The sequence below is a fragment of the Panthera tigris genome, chromosome C1 (genome assembly GCF_018350195.1).
Source record: "Panthera tigris isolate Pti1 chromosome C1, P.tigris_Pti1_mat1.1, whole genome shotgun sequence".
In the NCBI taxonomy this organism is placed as follows: domain Eukaryota; kingdom Metazoa; phylum Chordata; class Mammalia; order Carnivora; family Felidae; genus Panthera; species Panthera tigris.
Genome location: NC_056667.1, coordinates 99,013,921 through 99,039,982, shown reverse-complemented (window position 1 = coordinate 99,039,982; position 26,062 = coordinate 99,013,921). Strand labels below are relative to the sequence as shown.

Below are 26,062 nucleotides of genomic sequence, written 5' to 3'. Positions count from 1 at the left end.
GCCATGTGGACGAAGGTGCCTCCATTCGAAAAGCAGGCAGGACACTAAGCTCCCGTTCCATGGGACCGAGAAAGCATTGGGTCCTTTAGGCTCCTCAGGCTGGAGCCAGGGGCTGCTGGAGTCTCGGGCTCAACTGCCCAGGATCTGAGACAGGTCAGGGAGTGCAGGCCGAGCCACGCAGCCATGGGGCGGCCACACCCCAGTGTGGGGGCACTGGGAGATACGCGGGCATGCCTCACACCGCCCGCTGGCAGGCCTGTCCGGAGTGGCCCTTCGAGGCACCTGGGGTGCTCTCCACAGGGAACCTTCCAGCTTGTCTCAGAGGCGGCCATGGCCCCATCATTTAAAACCACACCCTCTCCGTCTCTGAATCCAAGCGTTCGGCTTCCTGTGTGCCCTCCTGGAGATGATGTGCCCCTATGTTCTTGTGATGGGGTCCTTCTTCTGCCTCCAAACCTGCTCCTCCCTCAGGGTTTTGGTTTCAAGGACAGGCTCACCTCTGCTGAGCCAAATGGTTAGTCTTGTCCTTGCCCCGCTCTGGCTTGGCCCTTGAAAATGATCCCTTTGAGGGTACCTGCACCTCCCCCGGGGCCCTCCCAAGGTGTTCTTCCCATCTCTTTCTCGGCCCTTCCTCGGACTGGCGTCTGCTCTGCACCACAGAGGAAGGGACACGAAGGTTCCACCTTTGAGCCTTGGCTTCTCCCGAGGCCCTTCCTGACTCCCTCCATCCCTGATGCACACACATGTCTATACTCGTGGGCTCTGGCTAAAATAAACATGAAGAGCAGGGTTGCCCGATAAAACACAGGACACCCAGGTTCATTTGAATTTTGGATAAACAATGGATAAGTTTTAGCATAAGTATGTCCCATGAAGCACTTAGAAGATACTTATACTGTCTTTTGTATTTGCTAAGTGGGGCAGCTCTGATCAGGGGCCTCCCAGAAGGGGGAAAAGAGGTTGTGAAGTCAAGAAGGGACCGATAGATTCACGCAGGGAGCCTCAGTGATCAGGGGGCAGGGGGGCGCGGAGCCATGGCTGGGGACCAACATGAAGAGTGAAGTGATGCTGGTCTAAGCGTGTGGTGGGCAGACTCTAAGCTGGCCCCCACAGCCCCCCACCTCCGGGTATTCCCATCTCTGTGCAGTCCCCTCCTATGCATGTGGGCTGGGCTTACTGAGTTGCTTCTGAAGAACAGAACACAGCAGAAGTGATGGGATATGTCTCCTGAGGTGAAGTTACAAAGAGACTGTGGCTTTGGTCCCGGGTACTTACTCTTTTTCTTAGCCAGCAAGGAGGGAAGCTAGCAGCCATATTGTGAGGTGGCCCAACGGTCCACGTGAACGAGCCTGGACATGGACCCTCCCCGCACCGAGCCTGGGCCTGACTGACATGACTGTGGTCCCTGCCGGTGTGTTGACTGCGGCCTCACGGAAGACTGAGCCAGAACCAGCCAGCAAAATCATTCCCAGACTCATGACTCACAGACACTGGGAGACAGGAACTGTCATTGCAAGCCACTAACAAAAGTAATCTGTTATGCAGCAACAGATAACTAATTGAAAGTATATATGAAAAAGCCTCACTTCTGACTTCATACCAGTTCAGGGCTGTTTCCAGAGGCAGCTAACCAGCCATAGTCCCTGTAGAGACTCAGGGCGTCTGGCCAATTAACTATTTGTGTGTGTGTTCGGTGTCCCTTCAGAGGGGTTAACCAGACAGCACGGGAAAGGTACTCACAGGATACCAGAAGAAGAGACTTTTGGAGCTCATGGCGCTCATTCTCTTTGTGGACCAGGTGACAGAAGCCCAGAGATGGGGGTGGGGGTGGGGGAGCTCTGACGAGGTAATCTTGCTAAATTTGGACAGACCCAAACTAGAAGTCCAGGCCCCTGGTCCCCAGAGCTCCCACTACCACAGGCTGCCTCTCAAGAATTACTTCCAGGGGTCATGTCAAGCTGGGGACCCTGGAGAAGAGTTTAAACTCTTAGAGTTTCAGGACTTCCTGGTGCTGACACCACACGGGGCTGTCAGCTCTGTGGTGGGAGGAGCTTCGCCTCACTGTGTCCACCGTCCTCCCTGGCCGTGAGCGTGTCCTCTCCCCGTACCCCCCTAACTTCTGGGTTTATACGGCCCTTCTACCTTTGCTCCTGGTAGGAAGTACTGCCCATCTCCCTTGTACAAAGTAATCTTTTTTTGCTCCCTTCTCCATCATTACCTTGGGAGTCACAATCCTGGTCACTGACTAGCTGAGGGACCTCGAGCAAGTCAGTTGACCTCTCTGGGAAATGGGGATTTGCATGAGATAAACCTCGACAGTTCCTTCAGAGGATCTTTTCGATTGCCCGATGTTAAATTGTGCTCCATGGACGGACGCCCAAGAACACCCCACCCCTCTCTCCTTCAAGGCTTCCCTTGAAGGGTTCCAGAAGGAAGAGGTGTGTTTTCAAAGGGCTGCCTCTCAGCCCAGTCCCCTGTGCCCCAGAGGGAGTCTCTGCCCCAGACCTGACAGGCTGTGTTTGCCAAATGAGCTTGGGATGTCTGACCAGTGTTTGCCACGCACCTGAACAAGTGATCATCTTCACGTCACTTTCCTTGCTGACTTTGTTTTCTGCCGTGCAGTTGACTAATATCTTCCGCTTGTTTGTAAACCTGTATGTGCTGAACTTCGAAGAAACGGGCTTGATACTGGTCCCATTTACGTACAGTTTTAATTCAGGGTCTGTTCCATTTGATATCTTACAGACCAGGGTTTTGTTGATACAATTCCAGTCGATGTTAGGCGTTGAGACCTTCTCTGGAAAAAAAAAAAAAAAAAAGATCCAATTCATAGTAGACCATTTTCTGATTTTAACTGACATACTTATTTACGGAGGGGGGAATGGAGTTAGTCTGGGACCAAGAGACGATTTCCGAGACCACTAGCTATTGTTGCAAATCCTTTTTATTTAAAAAAAATTTTTTTAATGTTTATTTTATTTTTGACAGAGAGAGACAGAGCATGAGTGGGGGAGGGGCAGAGCGAGAGGGAGACACAGAATCGGAAGCAGGCTCCAGGTTCTGAGCTGTCAGCGCAGAGCCCGATGTGGGGCTCAGACTCATGAACTGCGAGATCATGACCTGAGCCGAAGTCGGATGTTCAACTGACTGAGCCACCCAGGCGCCCCCATTTTTATTTTTTTTATACAGCACACTCAGAACAATTTTTTTATGACGTTCATAGATACATCATATGAGCAGGAAAAAAATGCATCCTGTCAAATGTTTATGTGCTATTTTATACCTCAAAATGTTTTCACATACATGATGTCACTTAATCTTAACAAAGAGAAGAGGCTGATTTTTCTTGCCATTTACAGTGGACATCCCCAAAGCCCTGAGAGGTTCAATGGTGATCTAAGGGCACCCACTAATAAATGGCAGATAACGGGAGGAGCTCACTCTTCTAAGCCCAAGTTCAGGAGCATGGGTAAGACAGCATGTCTTGATCCCCAAAACTTGAGGGGGGCAATGCTTCCAAGCAGCCAGGAACCCTACCCTGGAGGTGTTGTTACATGTGTGGTCTGGGACCTTGGTCACAAACAGACCCTACTCCCATCCATCCACCAGGTCCTGGGAGGAGAGGGCCGGGTGTGCAGCTCAAGTTCTGGGGTGAGTGGGTACCAGCCCCTCATAATCATCAACTCCTTGCCTCTCTTTTTCTGACACAATAATATTCCAAGGCTGCGTCATGAAAGAAAAAGCCCTTGGCTTCACACAGGGCTGGTCCAAATCCTAACGTCACCACTTCTTAGCTGTCTGACCTCCTCCTTTTTCTTCTCTTCTGTCCTTGTTCTCACCCTTGCTCTCTTTTCCCAGACTTAACCACCTTTCTCGCTCAATTTCTCTCCATCCGTTATGCAGCCAGATGGCTGCTTTTTCAATGACCCCTCCCTCCCTGCCTCCCAGGCAATGTATCTTCTCTGTGCACGTTCCCATCAAATTTCATTTCTGCTCTAGTAGATAGGTATGCAGAAATTAACTTTTCTTCCCATCCCAAGATTCTTTGGGGTCCAGAATGAACCGGATGGAGGGCCTACAAGGCAGGGGCAGTGAAGAGTCTAGGGGTCAAGTCAAGGTGTCTATTTGCCTTTTCAAAATGGAAAGAATCTTCTTTCTATTTCTAACAGTAACATCTAGTCATTGTAAAACTTGATCAGCTACAGTAACATGTTTCAAGATTAAAAAATCGCGTGTAATTCTACTACCCAGAGTCAATAGACGCTTTTGATACGTAACACACGTACACATAATGTTTTAAAAACTAAAACTGGATCGTATGATTTTGTAGTCTGCTTTTTTCCCTCCTTACTGATGATCTGTTATGAAATTCTTTCCTTTCTGAACATCAAGAAATATTCATCTCCCCATCTTTTTAAATGAGGTGTCTTAATTTAATGAAGAAGTTTGTAACTGCTGGGGACTTTGTGACCCTTTCCAGTTTTTCACTAACATAAACCACACAGCGATGAGCAGGTTCTTGGAGCCACGTCTTTGTAAATGTCCTCTCTGTAAGTAGCTTCCCGGAAGAGGCATGGCTGGATCCAGTGGGGGCACATCACATAGACGAGAACTCCCTAGATCCAGGTTGCTAGGATTTATTAGTTCTCTCCTAAGCTCTCTTTTAAGAGAACTTCTGATGCCTCTTTAGCCAGGGGCAGCAGCCTCCTCAAGGAAACTGAAACTATAGATGTGTGAAGAAACAGGGTTGGGGTAGGGCATCAGCACTGAGCAAATGGGTATTGGGTCCCAGGTACTGTCCAGCACCTTTGCTCAGTTATCTCATTGAATATCCCATGGAGTTATTATTACACAAATCAGGCTCAGAGCAGACAGAGAATTTGCCCAAGGCCATGTTGCAAGTAATGAGGACCAGACCACAAGCTGAATTAAGATGCCGTGTGACACTCACACACACACACACACACACACACACACACACACAGACTCACTCACTCAGCAGGCACCAGTCGTGTCATGGAAAGATCTCTGTCTTTTGGCCAAGGAGAGTGGGGGTTATTTTTGGGTAATGAACACATTCTACAATCAGTTGTGAGCTAGTTGCCTAACTGAATATACCAAAAGCCATTGAATTGTACACTTTAAAAGGGTGAATTTCTGGTATGTGAATTCTATCTCAATAAAGCTGTTTGGTGGGGGGGGGGGGGAAATGTCACCATCCTCGTTAAGAGAAGCGCTGAACTTGCACCCTGACTCTGCTCCTGTCAAACTGTGAGACTTCGGACAAGTTGCTCCTGATTCCCTCTGGATGATAAGAGGATGCTGTCCGCATTGCTGGGAACCTTAAACAGGATCACGTAGCAGGGCACCTGATGCCTAGTTGATAAGCCATCATCACTGCGTTACTAGATGAGACACACGTGTAAGGCTCGTGTTCAGGAGAGGACACTTGAGCCCATATGGACAGGAGTCAGGAGAGCTGTGTTCCCAGGGCCCGGAAGCAGAGGCCCCTTCCGGCTCTGTTCTTAGTCTCACCCCATTTCTGGAATATCCTCTCTGTTCAGGGTTGCAGAACTAGGGTATGGAAAGTTGTCATTTGCAGGGAGCTGGCCCATCTGGGATTGCTAGAGTGGGGGCTGGGAACAGGCCGGAGGGTGATCCTAGGGAGGGGGAAGGGACCTCGTCTCTGGCGACAATTCCTGTGCGAAGCACAGAAATATTGATTTATTTGCCCCCTGAAACTCTGGCTCATGCTGTTGCTGGAGTTCCTGTCTTTCTCCCCAAGCTTCTCTTCCTCCTATTGCGCCCCTCCCCCTGCTGAGGGTCTCCTGGACTTTCAACTTGAGTGTCATTCAATTTCACTTTCTCTTCCTTGTCTGCTGTACCCAGACCAACTTGCCCATCCTTCCCCGCCCCCCCACCCCCGTGTACCCTGCTTCCTCATTTACAGGCACCCTTTATCGAGGCCAGTGGTCGCGCTTTGGCTGCCCATGAGTCAGCTGGGGTGCTCGAACACCTGCTGATGCCCCGGCCCCATGCCAGGGAGTTCGGATTTGATTGGTCCGGGCTGGGACCTAGGCACCGGTAACCTTTCCCAGCACCTCAGTTGACTCTAACAGGCAGCCTGAGTTACGAATCACCAGCCAGCTCCTTCTCACCTCACTCAGATTATAGCAGCAGCTCCCTGGCTCGCCGGCCCTCCCAGCCCACCACACACAGCCAGCCACCCCTGGCGTACCTTCTACAGAGAGCAGCAAGAGTTAACTTCTGCTTCTGATCGCTCTCCTGTTGAGTAGATCTCAAACATGGGCCGTTCATCTTTAAATTCATCACTTCCAGCCCTTTAGGGCTTAGAACGACTCCTTCAGGGCATCCTGGCTTCAAACGGCTCTCCCGATGGAAGACCCAGTACTCTCCAGCTAGCCTGCCCCACACCCCGCTTGCTCCTTCACGAGCCACCTGGAATGACCGCTGTTTTCTTCTGCCCACGTGCTCCCCTCCTCCTGATTGATGCCACCTTAATCTGGGTTGGACACTCAGTTCTATATCCCCGTAACCTCTGAAGAGAGCGTTTTAGGCAAATAGAGGTGAGGATCTCTCCCCCGTGGATTTCCACACGTGTGGACCTCATCTTTTCCACAGGACTGGAGCCCTCACTGAGCTGGGAGAGAGGCATTAGATTTTTTTTTTTTTTTTAGAGCTCGCCCAAGGCCAAGGTCAGGCCGGGCCGGTCCCTAAATGCTATTCCCCTACTTACTAAACAGCACCCATGCTGAGATGAAGGAATTTAGGGAATAAAGACTTACCTTGAATCTTCAGCTGAAATGTTTTTTCCAACGCATTCTTTCCATCCTTATCGTATATGACTACCTTGTAGGTATCGCTGTCTTCTAGCATCAGATGTTTAATTTTCAGAGTTCCATTCACTGACACATTATATTTTTCATCTGGATTCTTAGGCTTGTTGCTAATTTGGAACCTCACCACCTTCTTTTTGCCTTTTTCCCAGTGTATATCATCTATATTAATCATTTGAAAACCAGGAATGTCCAGGTTGATGTCCTGACCCAGGGTACCCCAGACGATATCATCATTTGCAGGAGCTGCACCTATAAAAAGCAAGACAGTTACTGAGATCTTGAGACTCCCTGCCAGAGAAAGCTGGGCTCTGGCCTCTTCGACTCTAACACTCGCCCCAAGGTCGCCAGTGGAGACCCACGCCACCTTACCTTGGATGGAAAAGACGAAAATCAGAAGGAAGATTTGACATGCGAGGCTCATCTTTGGGATTAGTTTCCTTGTTGTGATTCTGAGCTCTTCCTGCAAAAGGAACTGAAGTAAGACCAGTGGAATCCACCCTCTGAGAACGAAACCACGTGCCTCTCTTTTTTGCTTCTTCTACTGCAGCAATCACACACACACACACACACACACACACACACACACATGCATGCACATCCAACCCTGCTGATGTGCTCCTTTACCAAAGCAGGTATGTCTGTAGGGGTACAGGTCTTCTTACCACATTTTAATCCTCACAAAGACCTTGGGTGGGTTTTACTAGCCCCCTCAAAGACAAAAGGAACCAGGAGGCTAAGTAAACCGCTCGGGATTCCCCTTTGGTTACCGAGGATTCAAACCTAACCATTGTACCCATTCCGCTACATGGCCTCTAGCAAGATCACATAAAAATACAGGTAAATGCTCCTGAGTATCATCGCACAAACCTGTATCCTATGATTAAAAGCAGTGGGAAACGTATGCATGTGAAAGAAGTATGACAGTGGATGTTTTTCTCGTTCTCGAAAGACGTATTTTTACATCCTAAAATTCTTTGCGATTAGAAAGAAATATAAGCCGAGTCTCGCCTGTAAAGACTTGAAATCCCCCAGAGCTTATGTTTAGCAGACATTTTACAACTCTGTTGAAATTCAGTTAGGTAAATAAAAACTTGTTCCCAAACAAACAACAATGCATAGAGTCTGTGGAATAATACCATCAAACAACCAGAACGAATCATTCAGAACATTTACGACGGATAACACTACAGATGGTTAAAAAAGAGAAAAGGAAAAGTGAGAGAGGATTCAGGAAGAGGGAAGAAATTTGCGAGTCAGGGAGAGAAACAAAGTGATGCATTGATAGATGCACACAGAAAAAAAATGCACCGAGAGAGCCAGCCACGGAGAAAAGGGACACCCGATGACGGATTTCCAAAGTGTCTAGTTTTGTGCTTCCTTAGGATAGAGTGAGTAAAAATTTTAAGACTATGCTTGCTTGCTTTTTTTAAAATTTAGGCACAAATATGAATATTATCTCTGAGAAAATTGCCCAGGAAATAAAATTAAGTCAAAGCAATGGATCTCAACCACTGGGTAAAAGGAAACCTACACAGAACATTTACAGCACAGAACCTGCTTTGGATCCTCTATCCCCCTCTCCCTCTGCACCCCCTCCCCCACACACATGCTTTCTTCCTCTCTCGAAAATAAACATTTTTAAAAAGTGACATTTACTTATAGGCAAAAAGATGAACAAAATGAAAAAACATGCTGGAAAATATTTGCCACATATACGAAAAATTATTAATATCCAAGATCTAGAACTGTTTCCCATTAATAAGAAAAGAAAAACTCAAGTTTTTTTAATTGGGCAAGGATACAAACGAGCAGTCTATAGAAGAAATGCTTAATAGAAGAAATGCCAAGCACATGACAGGACATCTAGCATAGCCATGAAATACCATTATCACCACCAGATTGGCAACATTGGAAAAGATAATAATTTACATTATTGTCAAGAGTATAGGAGAAACATGCATCTTTGTACGATAGGGAAGGGAGTACACATCCATACTTCATGGGGAATGAAATTTGGCAATATCTGCCAACTTCAAAATATATATATATTTTTACCGAGTAATTTTAATTTGAGAAATCTGTCTTACACAGGTATTTACATAAATGTGCAAAAATTCTGTTCAAGGATGTTTGTTGTAGCGTTTTTTTTTTTTTGTAGTAGAAACTTGCAAACAACTAAAATTACAATATATTCATCTTATGAAATTCGGCATCAAGGTTAAAGTAGAATGAAGTAGACCTAACAGTGAGAATTATACTACATTATATCATATTATATATTACAATTAGTGGATGCACTGGGGGAAAAAGTCCAGAAGGATGCTGCTGCCCTTTTAACAGTGTTCCTCCTTCAAGACTTCGATTTCGAGGAGGCTGATGAGAATTGTGCACTTTCTTTTTTAATTTTTTTTTTACATCTATTTATTTTTGAGAGACAGAGAGAGACGGAGCACGAGGAGGAGAGGGAGACACAGACTCTGAAGCAGGCTCCAGGCTCTGAGCCTGACGCGGGGCTCGAACCCACAAACCGTGAGATCACGACCCGAGCTGAAGCCGTTCGTCCAACCGACTGAGTCACCCAGGCGCCCCAGAAATGTGCACTTTTGACTTTACCAACTTCTGTGAGGTCAGAAATTTCGGTAACAAACGCTATTTTTGTAACGAAGTTTTTTATGTCTTTTTTTAAATAAAGGATGCTTCAGACACACGTGATTTTTTCAAAAGCACAGGCAGATTCTGAGATAGCATTAGCATCCAGCTTTCCACTCGTAAGTGACCAGCCCACTAGCTGGCTGCCCAACTTCAAACAGATCTGGTCTTGCCTCTGTGGCGGCCATTGTATTATCTGCCTCAGCTTTTAAAGGCAGTTGCCGCCCCCTCTCCCTCCCACTTCCCTGACAGTTTTTCCTATGCTTTCATGGAGCAAATGGAAAGCAGCTTTCTGTTCTTCTTTTTGAAACAATAATTTTCTCTTCCAGCTCATTCACTTCTAAGTAATGAGCATGACACCCAGGGCACGGACCGTGAAAAAGGAAGGGATTGGCAGATCTGACTATTAAAGTTTAAAACTTTTGTACATACAACCCCCTAAGAAACATTAAAAGACAAAGTACTAAGTGGGGCAAATGAATTGCCAGATGTATGACAAAAGCTAATATCCTTGAAATGAATTTTTTTTTTTTGCATAAATGTAGAGAGAAAAGACGGACACCTTGATGTTAAAAATGGGTCAAGGTCGTAAAAGGGACAATTCATAAAAGAAGAAATGCAACTGAAAAATAGGCCCATGAGAAAGTAGCCAATTTATTAACAAACAAAGCAATGGAAGTTTTAACATAGATTCTCATTTTTCATTAAAAAAATGAAATACAGGCCCCTGGGTGGCTCAGTCAGTTTAAGTGTCCAACTTTTGATTTCAGCTCAGGTCATGATCTCATGGGTCGTGATTTCGAGCCCCGTGTTGGGCTCCGTGCTGACAGCTCAGAGCCTGGAACCTGCTTCGGATTCTGTGTCTCCCTCTCTATCTCTATCCCTCCCCCACTTGTGCTCTCTCTCTCTCTCTCTCTCTCTGTCAAAAGCAAATAAACATTAAAATTAAATTAAAATTAAAAGAATTGAACTATACAGTGTTGATGATAAGTGAAAACAGACCTTCTGGTATATGGCCAGAAGAAATGCAAATCAGCGTAGAGTTTCTGGTAGAAAATGTGTCAGTGTGAATCAGAAGCATCAAAAATATTAATATTTGGACCCAGCAAGTCCATACCAATGATTTTGTCTTCTGGAAATAAGGAAGGACTCATAAGACTTGGCTCTAAGTTTATACACTGGTCTCTTTTACAAGTCAAACTTGGAAGCAATTTAAACGTCTGAGAGGAGGAAGTTGGTTGAGTTAATCACAATACGGACAAACTGCCTATGAAAAACAAAGGCCACAATAAGCAATATAATCTCACTGCTGCTTCTCAAAAAGTGTGTTGGGCAATGCAATACTACTCGGCAATGAGAAAGAACGAAATATGGCCCTTTGTAGCAACGTGGATGGAACTGGAGAGTGTGATGCTAAGTGAAATAAGCCATACAGAGAAAGACAGATACCATATGTTTTCACTCTTATGTGGATCCTGAGAAACTTAACAGAAACCCATGGAGGAGGGGAAGGAAAAAAAAAAAAGAGGTTAGAGTGGGAGAGAGCCAAAGCATAAGAGACTCTTAAAAACTGAGAACAAACTGAGGGTTGATGGGGGGTGGGAGGGAGGGGAGGGTGGGTGATGGGTATTGAGGAGGGCACCTTTTGGGATGAGCACTGGGTGTTGTATGGAAACCAATTTGACAATAAACTTCATATATTGGAAAAACAACAAAAAACAAAAAACAAAAAGTGTGTTGGGTATGTGTTTTCAAAGGATGTCCAGCAGGGCGTGGACCCCTGCATGGCGGGATAATGGCCATTGCTCTGTTGTCCGTGGTTTTGTCACTCTTCTAATATTTCTAACTTGATCGCATATTGCATTTCGACTGAAACTGAAACGTTTATTTCGATTCTCCGTGGGCCCCATACTTAGTTAAAAGCTCCAGCACCACGGGCGAGTGAAGCGCCTGTCTTGGAATGTGAGGTTCCAGGAAAACACAGTAGAAAACACAGTGGGCGACTCATCCCGGTTTCTCCCTCACCGTCCTCACCGCGGAAACCGTCCTCTGGGGCTTCTCTTGCTCTGTCTTCATGGACCCTTTTTCTTGCCCGACTAATACTCCTGGGGAAATGGATGAAAGGGAAGACGGGAAGAAGCCGAGCAGGAGGAGGAAGAAGGAAGCGTTCTCAGAGGCTGCTGTGGGACCAACTCCTATCCCTGATCAGGGAAATGCCCCCTGTCCTGACCCCCACCGCCCTCTCTTGGGGTCAAGGTAACGCACTGGGGGGAACCAGGCAGTGCTGACCCTGGCAGTTCATACCCGACCGAATGTTGTCAGTTGCTGGATGTTGTTTTATTATTATTTTTTTAATGTTTATTTTTGAGAGAGAGAGACAGAGCGTGAGCAGGGCAGGGGCGGAAAGAGGTAGAGAAAGAGACACAGAAGCCGAAGCAGACCCCAGGCTCTGAGCTATCAGCGCAGATCCCCACGTGGGCCTCGAACCCACGAACCACGAGATCGTGACTGAGGCTCAGCCGACGGAGCCACCCAGGCGCCCCTGAGTTGCTGGTCTTTTGAGCGGAAAGAAACTCAGGGAGGGATCTGGCCTCCACATTCCAGTGGAGGGTCCTGAGCTCAGGGAGGCCCAGGTCAGCAGCCAAATCCCCAGCCTCTGGGACACTGTGTGCGTCCTGCTGAGGCCCCCGGCTCATCCTGGCCTCCCTTGACTTAGGAGTCACTAAGTTTGGTCCCATCTTCCTACGAGACATCCATCTCCTCCCTTTGGTGCTTCCCACCGGCCCCTTTCCACACCTTCCCACACGCTCAGGTGAGAAACACGAAAAGGGGGCCGCATGAAGCATGAAGCATGTTAGACTAAAGCCCAGGATTCCAGGGCTTCACGGATGATCGGAAAGGCCACAGCCTGTGTGTGTGTGTGTGTGCAGCCCGGTCCTGCCCACGTCAGCAGGCTGTATACGGACAGTCGCATCAGAACCAGCAGCTGCGGCCACAGCCACTCGTGCTGCACGCAGGCCCACAGGTGGCCTCTAATGCATATGCATGGTGGGAGACCCCGTCTCTGAGAGCCTCCTCCTCTGCCAGGTATTACCTCCGCGGGGGGTGAAAACGGAGTTTTCTTATCTTTTCACGTCTGCCACCCCCGCAGCAGGGAGGACGGCATCAGCCCACGGAAACAGTTCCTGTGCGAAGTCTGGGTTCCTGAGATGAGCATCACCAGCTTGGAAGTCCCCCAGGGGCCAACTGCGTCTGAGGGGAGGGGTACTGAGGGTTGGTCGGCGACCGTGTAATCACGTGATTACAGAGAAGGGCACTGGGGGCCAAGCCGACCCAGCCCACCGCCTGCTAGCTCCCCGGATCTGCGTGTGCAGGCCATGTACTGAGCCTCCGTGGCTCATTCGTGGCTCATCAGCGAGCTCATATTGAGATTCACATGCAGTGACTTGTGTTCAGCCTCCAGGGCGGTGCCTGGCCCCAAAGAGACCCTCCACAAACGCCCATTTTCCTTCCTGTTGGCCACCACATTCCTCACAGAGGGGTCTCCTTAAGCGAAGAAGCCGGAGGATAAAATCGAGAAGCTTCACCTTCAGAAAGAAGCTTGAGGCTCTCCAGAGCCTCTCAATCCTTTCCAGCAAGAAAGTCAGTGGTGTTAGAGCCACAGGAACTAGAAAACTTTACAAGGTTTCTTAGTAAAGGTGCTTTACTTTTTTCTGTTTTTTACTTTTGTAACCTTCCTCTCCCCCCCCCCCCCCCTTTATTTCTCAGGGCAGTTTAGCTAGAAGGCCCACAGGACCTGGGAGTTCGTGATCTAGGAAGCGATGAGGCAGGGGACACAGGGAAACAGAGCGCTTCTGGGCCCCTGGGGTGGGAACACAAGCCCAGGACACAAGGAGGTAGAGCCAGCTGCCGGGAATAGAGGAAAACAGGCCGAGGCCTTGCGCAGCTGGCCGAGAGCAGCGTGCAGCGGGAACTGCCTGCTGACCTTGGTCTAGGCCGCGGGACGGGGTGGCTGGAAGCCCGTGCAGCGCTCTCACAAACAGCGAGAGCCCGATAAATGCTGGTTGTAGGAGCAAGCGAACAGAGAAGGTGAAGGAAGAGTTGGTGCTATGGAATTCAAGCTGGGGGACCCGCGGGCCAGGTATGCTTTCGAACTTCTGCTTGCCAGCTGTGTGCTCTGCAAAGCCTCCACGTCTGAAATGGTGAGGTGCGGAGGCGGCGCTCTGCCTGCTCAACCCAGATCAGAAGGTTATGGCGAGGGCTAGATGAAGTCACCGACGAGAAACCTACACTGTGCACCGGAAGGGTTTGGAAGGTGCGGAGTTGGTGGGAGTGGCCATGAGAATCTTGCAGCGCGCGGGGTGGGGGGCGGGGTGGACCGTGCAGGGCAGGTTTCCGGGAGTTGGGTCAGCGGTGGTCAGACCCCACACCGGGTGAGAGGCTAAGTGCTTCAGGGTCAGGTGCAGAAAAGAAAACCATCACCTCAGGACAACCCAGGAAATTGATCCCTTCCGGCAGCTTCTAGGGCTGCCTTATTTCTCAGGACCTGGAGGCAAAGTCCCTGCCTGTTTCTGCCACCCTCTGGCCAGAATCTGAACTGCACCCTTGCTGATTTCTCTGTCGATGGTTGTTAACACTTAACCTTTGCAAACAGACCGTATATTTGCATAGTGTGTTCGGGCTACGCAGTTTCTCCCTCGAAAATGACATTCTCCCATCCACATAATATCTTTGCAGTTATAAGCATTTTTGTCGATGAACAAGCCAAAGTTTGGAGAAGCTTAATGAATTTCTGGGGAGACTTAGCCAGGAGACGAGCCCAGATTCTCTGGCTGTAAGACCTGTGTTCTTTCTGCTATCACTAGAGATGTGTCGGTTAGTTCTACCCCTACTATGGTAGTTCTCAGAATGGGAGCAGGGCATTCTCCCAGATATCCTCTCCTATCCTTTCCTTCTACCGTGGCCCCCAACTCCCTATACCCCATCTGTATCTGAGGCTGCCCGTGGGCAAGGGGTGGCATGGGCAGTCTCCCCCCCCCCCCCCCCCCCTGCTCCCAGGGACCTCAGACAGGTGAGGGAAGTGAGACAGGCTCCCGGGAAGCAGGGTACCCTTGAGAAGCCTCACAGGTGGAATTCTCAGATCAAAGACGCTCCAGCTGGGAGAAGAGGTGCCTGAGCCAGACCTTGAGAGACCAGCTGGATACAAGTTCATAAAGAGATCAATGATGGGGTGCCTGGGTCAATCGGTTAAACATATGCTCTTGACTTTGGCTAGGTCATGATCTCACAGTTGGTGAGTTTAAGCCCGTCACCAGGCTCTGCCTCTGCACAGAGGCTGCTTGGGGTTCTCTCTGTCCCTCTCTCTCGGCCCCTCCCCTGCTCACATGGTGTATCTCTCTCAAAATAAATAAACTTAAAAAAAAAAAAAAAGAGGCCAATTAAAGACAACCAGGCATGGGCCTGGTGGGAGGGAGTCACAGACACCAGGGAGCCTGGAAGGGAGCCAGTGATTCTGAGAGTGGCAGGCAGAGAAGCTGCAGTGAAAGGTTTCAGAGAAGGATGAAATTCATACTGTTTTCTTTATGTTTCATTTTTTAAAAATATTTATTTGTTTTTGAGAGAGAGAGAGAAACAGAGTGCCAGTAGGGGAGGGGCAGAAGAGAGGGAGACACAGAATCCGAAGCAGGCTCCAGACTCTGAGCTGTCAGCACAGAGCCTGACACGGGGCTCAAACTCACGGACTGTGAGATCATGACCTGAGCCGAAGTCGGACGCTTAACCGACTGAGCCCCCCAGGCATCTAGGATTTCCTTTTTTTTTTTTTTTTAATGGCTGAATAATATTCCATTGTGAATATCTACCACATTTTCTTTATCCATTCATCCACTGAGGGACCCAGGGTTGTTTCAATGTCTGGCTAGTATAAATCATGCTGCAATGAACATGGGGTGTGTGTATCTCTTCAAGACAGTGATTCCATTTCCTGTGGATATATTCCCAGAAGGTGGGATTGCTGAATCACATGGTAGTTCTATTTTTTCATTTTTTGGAGGAAACACCATACTGTTTTCTAGAATGGCTGTACCATCGTGGTAAGTGTTCTTATGACAAAAACACAGGGACACGAGAAAACTTTAGAAGGTGTTGAATACGTCTGTTCCCTTGACCATGGTGATGGTATCACGGGTGTTTGCATATGTCCACACTCAACAAATTGTGTACATTAAATACATGCTGTTCTTTGTGTATCAATGATACATTTATAGAACTGTTTTTTTTTTTAATGTTTATTTTTGAGAATGAGAGAGAGAGACAGAGTGCGAGTGGGGAGGGGCTGAGAGGGTAGAATCCGAAGCAGGCTTTAGGCTCTGAGCTGTCAGCACAGAGCCCGACGTGGGGCTCAAGCTCACGAACCGCGAACTCATGACCTGAGCCGAAGTCAGACACTTAACCGACTGAGCCACCCAGGTGCCCCTGGAACTGTTTCGTTTGTTTGTTTGTTTTTTAAGTTTTTTCTTGAATGTTTATTTATCTTTGAGAGAGAGAGAGAGAGAGACAGAGCATGAGCAGGGAAGGAGCAGAGAGAGAGGGAGACACAGAATCTGAAGCAGGCTCCAGGCTCTGAGCTGTCAGCACAGAGCCCGACACGGGTGGGGCTCGAACTCACAAACCGCGAGATCATGACCTGAGCTGAAGTGAGACACTTAATCGACTGAGCCACCCAGGTGCCCCTGGAACTGTTGTTTTTTTTTTTTAAAGCAACAACAGAGGAGCTCTCTAGAAGGTCCCTGGAAAGGGGCCTGCATCCTAGGCCTCCCCCCGCCCCCGTGGGTTTTGTCTGTAAACTTGTAACTAATCCCTCCTCCCTCCCCATGAGGGAGGGGGCAGTGCCACGTGCCAACGTGTGCCAAGTATGTATTAATAAACTCTGAACCATATTGGCAGCTTTGTGGTTTGCTATAGCCTTTTGCAGCCTGGGAAACGTTTTCCGATTAGAAGCCCCTGCTGTTTTATCTATTACATGTGAAAGCGAATACGTCTCCACATGTCCGCTGGGGGTTGGCAAGTAACATCAGAGTGTGCAGTGAGGGGAAAGGAATTAAAAAGGAGCTAATGTCGTCCTCGGGGAATAGCTGGGGAAGGGAAAAAACCACTCTGGAAGAGATTTGCGGAGGGATAGTTTGCCATGTATTGTGACCACTCAAGGCAGAAGAACGTGTATGTTGTCCGCGCCCCCACCGTGTAAAAGGCAGCTGTAAAGAATGTGATGCCATGGGCTGACTTAGAGGGGGAGATTTTTTTTTTTTTTTATCTCACAAGGCAGATTTGATTTCCTGTGAGCCATATGCTTGCTTTTCTTTTCCCCAAAAGGTCCGTAATCTCATGTGGGAGAAATTCAGTTTTATTGGCTTTCAGAGAAGAGGGAATTGGAAATGTTAGATAAATAGAGGCCACATGGCCCAGAATTTCACAGCACTCCCCCAAGGCTGTGGGCGGGCGTGTGCCACGAGGCTATAGATTTGTGGACGGAAGTGCAAAACGGACGTGTGCATGAGCTGTGGGCAGGGCATCAGGAAAGGTGGGATCTGGTCCCTGCTCTGTTGCTTAACGTTTTGGAAGCCCACTTTCCCCGTAGTGTGGGACCAGGGCAGGATTTGCTCCGTGTATCTGGCAAAACCAATGTAAGTATCCAAGGGAGCACGGTATGATCCCTGGGACTCGAAAGGGCCAGTCGTGGGCCAGGCATTGTAACTTACAATCCAACCCAAGCTAAGGTATTTGTTTAGGCACATTTTAGGTAAATACTAATTAAACCCTATGTTAGAACACTTTGTCTACAAGTGGCATAAAAAAAAAGTAGCAGAAAGCCACCTGAAAATAACCTTAATCAAAATATAAAGCAAATGAAATGAAATGAAATGAAAGAAGTCACAAGGATGCAATATACAGCATGGTGACCATACTGAATAATACTGTATTATGTATTTGAAAGATGCAAAGAGTAGATCGTCAGACGCCTCATTACAAAAAAATAAAAAATAAAACTGGTAACTGTGTATAGTGATGGATGCAACTGGGCTTTTAGTGGCGGCCATTTTTGCAATGTGTAGAACTATTGAATCATGATCTTGTACACCTGAAACTAATAGAATGTAATATGTCAGTTATACCTCGATAAAAAAAAAAAAAGTCTTAAAAAAGCCTAGACGTAAAGCTACCATCTGATCCAGCAATTCCAAGCTTAGGTATTTACCCGAGAGAATCGAAAACATGCTAACATCATTCTTGGCAATGAAATAGGGAGTGCTTCCCCCGCCCCCCCCCACCCCCCCCCCCCCCCCGCCTTGCCAGAAAGCAAAGACCTTACTCAAAATGGGGAGGTGATTAGCTCCGTCGGTCTATCCGTCTGAAAGCTGACAGTGCTTTATGGAGAGGCTGCTATGTGCCAGTTTCTATTCTAAGAGTGGCATATATAACAGCAATCCAAATGGCCCCGGTTTCTCCAAGGATGTATATTCTAATGGAGCGATATAGCTAATAATAGCCACGTGAATATATAAATTTTTAGGTGGTGGTATGTGCTATAAAGAAAACTAAAGCAATCCCAGGGGCTGCAGGGTGATGAGGCGGTACCATTTCAGGCAGAGGGTCAGGGATGGCCTAACTGAACAGGTAACCGTTGAGCAGAGCCCTGAAGGAAAGGAGTAAATCATGCAAGGGTCTGAGGGAAGAGCATTTCAGGGAGAGGGAACAACAAGTGCAAAGGCTGTGAGGTAGGAGTTAAAAGGCTAGTGAGGACAGCGTGGGCTGAGTTGTGGTGAGGGTGGTAAGAGATGAGGTCAGAGGGGAGCAGGCAGGTCAGGCAGGGCCTGAGAGTCAAGGTAAGGATCTTGGAGTTGAATGGAGAGTTTCAGGGGGTTCTGAGCAGAGCAGTGGTGTTATGTGACATATGATTTTGCTAGGGTCTCTGTCTGCTCTGTGGAGACTAGGGGATAAGGGACAGGGGTGGAGTCTCTGTGAGGGCTGTGGTGACAGTCTGAGCCGGAGGCCCAGGAAAACATCAGCAGACACCCAAGAAGGGATCGCGTTAGGGGTATATCCCAAAGGCAGTGCCGGTGGGGTTTGCTTCTGGATCAGCTCTAGTGTGGGTATAGGACCGAGGTCTAGGAGCAGTTCGGGCACAGCGGGTCCATTGGCCCTGCTTTCGTCTGTATCTTCACTTTCAGGTGGGCTCTTCCATATGGTGGTAAACATGGCCACCAGTACCTCCTGGCCCGCTTGGAGAGCCTCTCTCAGAAGAGCAAGGATGCTTTTTGTTCTGGAAGGATCCTCTCTTATCTCATTGGTCTGAACGGTGTTGAGTACTCACCCCTGAACCCATGAGACTAGCCAGGGGGTGGAGTTGCATTGACGGGGCTATGCCTGAGCCACATGCCCCATTCCCAGAGCGCTGGGTAGGGCCAGCTTCCCTTCGCCACCTGGGGAGATGTGGATAATGGAAAGAAAACCAAGAGTGGTCACTGAGAGAAGGGGGCTGGGTGTGGCTGACCACCAGTGTCCACTGCAGCCAGGTGGCATTTACCAAGGGCATCAAGTGCAAATGGAAAGGGCTACGCATCAGAGATGCACACGGGTGAACTATCACGTATGGAGGCTGAGGAAGAAGGAGGGCCAGAGATATTTCTAGAATAGTTTAAGCAATGGTGCTACTAGAAATGGGGACCGTGGGATCCAAAGCATGTTTCCGTTGCAACGGGGCAAGGTGATGAGTTAGAGAGAGGCATGGGGGGGGGGGGGGAGAGAGAGAGAGAGAGAGAGAGAGAGAGAGACATGTGAATGACTAACCACAGGTCAAGGCACAATGAAATAGATGTTCAATACGAAGAATAACCCGAATACGCAGGGGAAGCTATAATGGTGATGCCTGCAGGTCAGAAAGGGAGACATGGGACAAATTGTCCAGAAAGGGACAAATAGGCCGGTAGATATTTGGATCTGGCTCTCAACAGCCCAGGAGTGGAGTTTCGTTTTGTCATTGATAATGAGCACTTAATTATCCTGGGCCATGACCCTGCTAGGTAGGGAGCATCATTTCAGTTCACTCTGCCACCAGTGTGTGCACCAGAGCTGCTAATAGGTGGCCCGTGTGACTGCTCTGGTTCCCTCTTCCTTCTTGCCCCAGGGCACAGCCGTCTGTCCCATCAGCGAAACAGCCAGCGGAAAAATGGAGGGGCAAAGGACACTCGGTTTGGCCGCAGACGGAGGACCGGAGAAAGCTGGGTGGTTTTCAGGGAAGAAGCATGCGGAGAAGGAGGGGGTCCCCCCATAATTAAAGCCCGACACAGCACTTCTTGTAAAGGAGAGCAAAATGCAATCAGTGCAACTTCCCCAAAGACTGTTGGAAAGCTCCGGAGAAAGAAATACTCTCCTGTCTGTGGAGAAGAAAGAGAATTAAACAAGAATATGCTGCATCAGTTAAAGCTTCCCGGGAAAAGATAAGAGTGGTGGGGGAAAAAAAAATCAGAATTAGATCACACCAGCCAAAGCAATTAAGGAGAATAAGATGTGCTTTTACAAATATCAGGGGAAAGGAGATTATGGAGAGGAAATAAGACTTAATAAATGCAGAGGACCATGAAATTAATGATGACCACAAACAGCTGAAATACCCAATTCACTCTTTGTTAGCCTTTAACTAGGAAACAAAGAAAAGAAAGCGCGCTATTACAACGTAAGGGCGACTTGAAGGGATCGTGGAGTAGACACTGGCAGGGAGGAGGGTTCTGAAACATCGCGGGCACCTTCCTGGGACCCAACGCTCATGCAGCAGCCCAGCCCTGCATTTGCACTGGTGATGCACCATTTCCTGAGTTTCATGAATTGACAGAGCTTGAGCAAAGAAAGTAGAACGAGGAGAGGGAGATGGGAAGGACAGACCCGGGCCAGGTGCCCCTCAGCCATGGGGAGTTGGGAACCATCAGAGTGGCCCCGAGGTAAACCACACACGGGAGCTCACCGGGTCTGCGACATGGCCCTCCCTGCCATCCTTCCCTGCCTCGCTCTCTCCCTCCTCCTCTGGCACCCACTATTCAGTGGTCAGTACACGTCTATTGGCTTATTCCCCGCGAAGAGCTCGCCCATGAGATTGCCAGGTTTGTGAGAAATTGTAGGAACTGCAGAGAGGCTGGAGCATGCTGAGGAAATAAGAGTGGCTCGTCCTTCTTTGCTCAAGTGAGGAGATCGAGTTGGTTTGCATAGCTTGCTACCAGGAGTCCTGACCAATACAGCCAGGTGCTGCGACAGGCCCTGGGGATAAAGGTGTGAAGATAAGGGCATTGCTCTCCAAGAGCTCACAGCCCAGTAAGGGCAACATCGTATAAACAGAGCTTTGTAAGAGGATGTGATAAACACCATAATGGTGGACGTGCGGGCAAGGTGCCTGACAGAGGACGAGGGAGCCTCTCTGCTAGGGGAGGCCAGTGAAGGCTTCTGAAAGTCCCCCATGCTTTCTTCTGCTGGATGACACCAATTTTGACCAGAGGCAAAGGAGTGCCTTCCAGACAGCAGGTCCCCATGTGCAAAGGCCAAGAGGCACCAACAGTGTGGCATCCAGTACATAAGTCATTCCCTTTCCTTTCTACATCTTCCCCGTATCTCTACCCTCCGCAGCCCGATAGTCTAAGTCAAATGTTTCTAGAGAGAGAGTTTTAGGAATAGATCGAACTGTTGGCTAACCACAGGTGTTAGGGACACTCTCTCCTCCCTTACTTGCCTTACAAAGGAGACTCAAATGTGAGAACAGCGCTGAACCAAGCAATAGACTTTCTGACCTGGTGGTGACAGGGGTTTGGGGGCGGTGGAGGGGAGATTCAAGGGCTGGAGTGCCATATTGATGACCACCTCCTGGGTTCAGATGGCTCTTAGGCCTCTGGAAAGCCACTGGGAAGCACAGAGCACCTCACACAGCTTCTCTTCATTCATTCATTCATTCATTCATTCAAGAGGCGCCATGCCAAGCACCAGCATGGTTCCCACCATCCCAGAGACGAAACTGTCACAGAAACGGAGGAATACCTGTAAATGGGAGATGTGCTGGGGAGGAGAGGCACAGGTGCTGCGACCTTGGACCCCAGGGCAACACGATCTGGTCAGGAAGGTGAGGGAGGCCTCCCTGCGGAAGGACCTGGGATGGGAAGGACCGGTAAGCCTTTACCAGGCCAAGACGATGAAAGAGCATTGGCCCAGGGCAGGGACAAGAGCAGGGGCAAAGGCCCATGTGAGGATGGCAAGTGGGCAGGATGGGTGATAGACTGAATGTAGTGGTGTGGGGTGCAGGGTACGGAGAGGGTCACATATCTGGCTGGGGAGAGGTGCCACCAACCAAGTGGGGACCCTAGAAGAGGACGTGTGGCCTCACTGAGCCTGGGCTCCTCTTACTGTTCACACGGACCTGCCCAGGGACCATTGGGAGGGCCCAGCGCTGTCACCATCACCCTGACTGGGCCCCAGACATCTGCTTTGATCATCAACAGGGCACATCATCTCCATTTCCCTAGTGGAGGGAACGTGGCACCGTGAGGCAACATTATTGCCACTGACCATGATGTTGCAACTGTTACTATCATTCTATACTGTTTTCGCCAACTGCCTTTTTGGGTTTTTTTTTTCCCCCTCCTGAAAAAAGATGGGGCTAATGGGGAAGACAAAAGGCCTAAAAAAGAAGCTATTGACTTGGCAAAACGTACTGAAGAGTTCTATGATCAATCAATCATACAGCGTTGGAATTGAAAGGAAACTTAGGGGGAAAAAAAAGAAAAAAGAAAGAAAAAAATCTCTTCCAGGGCAACTTTGACAGCTGTTAAAACACCCCTCGCTTCAGTGTTTCCAATCCCTGGGAGCAAACTGTCTCAAAAAGCAGCCGGTTCCATTGTGAGAGGGCTCTGATAGCAGGAGATATAGGCTTTTCTTGTATGGAGTCAGAATTGATCTCTGAGCAACCTCCACCCACCTGTCTTGGTTCCATTCTCCGGAGGCAGAGCGGGTCAATGTCCCTTTTAAAATGTGGTGCCCAGAAGGCGACACAGGACTCCAAATGCGGTCCGATTCAGTTAAAGCCCTGTGGGGAATTGAGAGGGCAAAAAAATAAAATAATAAAATAAATAAAGCCACTGAGTTAACCAGCTTTAAAAGATGACAGTCACAGAAAGGCCCATGAGTGCAACCTTGGAACCATAAACTAAAGGAGGCCTTTGAAAATACCCAGCCGGCCCCTTCCCCCCAAAGAGGAAAATCACACGTCAACCTGTCCAAGCCGGAGAAGCTGACCTATTTTTTAAGATCTCCCAAAGCCAGAGTTCCAAGGATGTTTACTGCCGAGAGACTGCTTACAAATCAATCATTATAAAATATTTTCAAATCAGTGTTTTCTAGTAGACGAATTTGTTTCCACGTTTTCCCCTCCCGCTTGCTATTCTCTCTCCTACCACATAAATTGTCTTTCTAATGAAGCCGCTTATTGTAGCATATTCCGAGAGCGCGTGTTCTTTGGCTCCTGTAGTGTTTCAGTTCCTACTGCATTAATTAACCACACTTCTCTATCATTTTCCTCTTTTTTTTTTTTGTACGGGATCCATGCTCTTTATCCTTATATCGTTGCATAATGCTTTGTGGGACGGATGTGTTCTCGAAATCGTGTGCAAATCTAATCTTTGTAAATCGAGTCTCTTCAATGAGAAGTGCCTTCCAAATGCATTTCGAGCGTTCATTATTTAAAAGAGCTCTGGGGGAGGCGGTCTGGCAGGGCAGGAAACACGGGGTCTTTGGATCCAGACATCTGGGTCCACCTCTTACAAGCTGCCACCTTGACCAGATGCATCATCTATATGAGCCTTGGTTTCTAATCTGTGAGATGGGAATAATTATTCCACAGTAGAAGGTTGTAGAAAATAAATCAGCAAGGCGAAATTCCCATGTCTTAGGAAATAGATGCGCCTTCCTCTCTTTAAAGTGAAGAATCCGGGGTGCCTGGGTGGCTCAGTCGGTTAAGCGTCCGACTTCAGCTCAGGTCACGATCTCACGGTCCATGAGTTCAAGCCCCGTGTCAGGCTCTGGGCTGATGGCTCAGAGCCTGGAGCCTGCTTCCGATTCTGTGTCTCCCTCTCTCTCTGCCCCTCCCCCGTTCATGCTCTGTCTCTCTCTGTCTCAAAAATAAATAAAACATGAAAAAAAAATAAACAAATAAATAAAGTGAAGAATCCATTTTAAAATGAATAATCTTGCAAAATTTTATTTTGCACGTTCAGACGTTTCCAAGCACTCATTCCTTCTTCTTTTTTTTTTTTTTTAAGTTTTATTTATTTGAGAGAGACAGAGACAACATGAGTGGAGAAGGGGCAGAAAGAGAGGGAGAGAGAATTCCAAGCAGGCTCTGCACAGAGCCCGACATGGGACTCGAACCCACAAAACCATGAGATCAAGACCTGAGCCGAAACCAAGAGTCGGATGCTTAACCGACTGAGCCACCCAGGCACCCCTCTGATAGCTCATTCTTAAAGCAGGACATAATCATGTACTGACTTCGCTCTCTGACTTTGGAAGCTTTCTACAAAACGTCTTCTTGGGTTCCCCTCTCTTGCTCCCTACCTCGTTCTGGGCACACCGCCTCATCTGGTCCGGAATGGAGGTTGACATCGGCAGGCTACCGGCTGCCTCGTCACATCCCTGCTTTGATCCACTGCACATGGGTTCTTGAAGCTTAGGTCACATTCTGCCTTTCTCACTGTCACATGTCTCTTCTGAATATCTTCACCTGCTTTTTCCCATGACATCTGGGTCTCCGTGGTTCTCCCAGGGCTCTTATCCACAAGCCTGGAGTTTTGCATGTGCTCAAATCACCCTCCCTCCTACCTGACTTTGAGCTCCTTGAGAGAGCACGTCCACAGGCCAAACCAGTGCAAGAGTGAACAGCTAGTGACCCTCGCTGGAAGTTCTTTCTGTAGCCTGACATATGGAGCAAGTCACTTTGCCTCTCTGGGGTTCCATTTGCCATCTGTAAGATGAGGAAGCACAATGATCTCAGGGGTTTTCCAGGCTTGAGTTCCCAGTCCTTAAAGGTTCACCATGGGGAAAATGGAGACATGGACCAGACAATAGTCGGTATTTTTAAAAGCTCCGAAGAAAGTATACAGTGAATACTCGGTATTTTTAAAATACTCGGTATTTTTAAAAGCTCCGAAGAAAGTATACTGCACTGGCTAATTTCAACGCCGTCTCCTTATCTGGCTGGGATGACGTCAGTTTGGTGTGGTAACACAGGTAAAATCATGTTGCTCAGCATGTACGTCAGTCAGGATTCTTGGTCGCAAGGAATAGAAACCAAGTCTGATTGACTTAAGCGAAAAAAAAAAAAAAAAAAAAAGCCCATTGGAACAATGTCCGCTGGTCCCGGAAGAAACAGAGATGCAGGAGGGCCAGGCTCTCGAAATGGCCAGCAGCTAGGGGAACCTGAATAAAGAGCAACCTGCTTAGACTAGCCCTGGACACTGGTCAGGGAGCCCCTGGAACCACCACTCGAGGGTGCAGGATGTTGCTGCCTGGAGGAATGAGCCCCAAACCATGGCTGCCGCTGTGTGCCCCTCACTCTGGGTGCAGAGTCCCAGGTCAGACCATCCGGCCGGCTCACCTTCAGCTTTCTGTGCTCACATCCAGCTCAGACAGGGACAAGTGTCAGGTCATCAGAGACTCTTTCGTGTTAGGAGAACTCCCCAAATACAGAAAGAGGAGCCACAGCTGGGCGGCCCCCCTCCCAACTGGCACATATCCACTATGGTTGCTAAACGTCATTTTTTTAAAAATGTTTATTTATTTTTGAGAGAGAGAGACTGAGAATGAGGAGGGGAGGAGCAGAGAGAGAAGGAGACACAGAATCTGAAGCAGGCTCCAGGCTCCGAGCTGCCAGTACAGAGCCCTATGCAGGGGCTCGAACTCACGAACTGAACTGCGAGATCATGACCTGAATCGAAGTCCAACTGCGTCAACCAACTGAGCCATCCAGGCGCCCCGGTTGCTAAGTGTCATGATGAGTAAACCAATTAGAACTTAATCCATGGTGGGGGGAGAGCTTATTTTGGAACATAGGACTGATGGAGAAACAAATAACAAACAGTCTTGATGGTTAAAAAGGGAGTCAGGGCGCCTGGGTGGCTCAGTTTGTTAAATGTCTGACTCTTCATCTCAGCTCAGGTCTTGATCGCAGTCATGAGTTCAAATCTGGCGTTGGGCTCTGCACTGGGCTTGGAGACTACTTAAAAAAAAAAAAAAGATTGGCCAGAATAGATGATTTCTTTTTTAATTTTTGTATTTATTTTTGAGACAGAGACAGAGCATGAGCAGGGGAGGGGCAGAGAGAGAGGGAGACACAGAATCCGAAACAGACTCCAGGCTCTGAGCCGTCAGCCCAGAGCCCGACGCGGGGCTCGAACCCACAGACCGCGAGATCGTGACACGAGCCGAAGTCGGACGCTTAACCGACTGAGCCACCCAGGCACCCCCAG

The 26,062-nt window shown here is 48.4% G+C and overlaps 1 protein-coding gene across 1 annotated transcript in view; it reads right to left on the bottom strand.

Moving 5' to 3' along the window:
• The window catches only part of CD2 (CD2 molecule), a 29,784-nt gene extending 5,476 nt beyond the window's left edge, over window positions 1–24,308 (bottom strand). Inside the window, exons 1-5 of the mRNA XM_007075668.3 lie at window positions 24,153–24,308; window positions 22,519–22,626; window positions 7,230–7,320; window positions 6,807–7,109; window positions 2,564–2,797 (exon numbers count right to left, since the gene is read on the bottom strand). Coding sequence (XP_007075730.2) covers window positions 2,564–2,797; window positions 6,807–7,109; window positions 7,230–7,320; window positions 22,519–22,533 — 643 coding nt within the window. The 5' untranslated portion in view covers window positions 22,534–22,626; window positions 24,153–24,308. The remainder of the gene's footprint in view (window positions 1–2,563; window positions 2,798–6,806; window positions 7,110–7,229; window positions 7,321–22,518; window positions 22,627–24,152) is intronic.
• Between the last annotated feature and the right edge of the window lie 1,754 nt (window positions 24,309–26,062).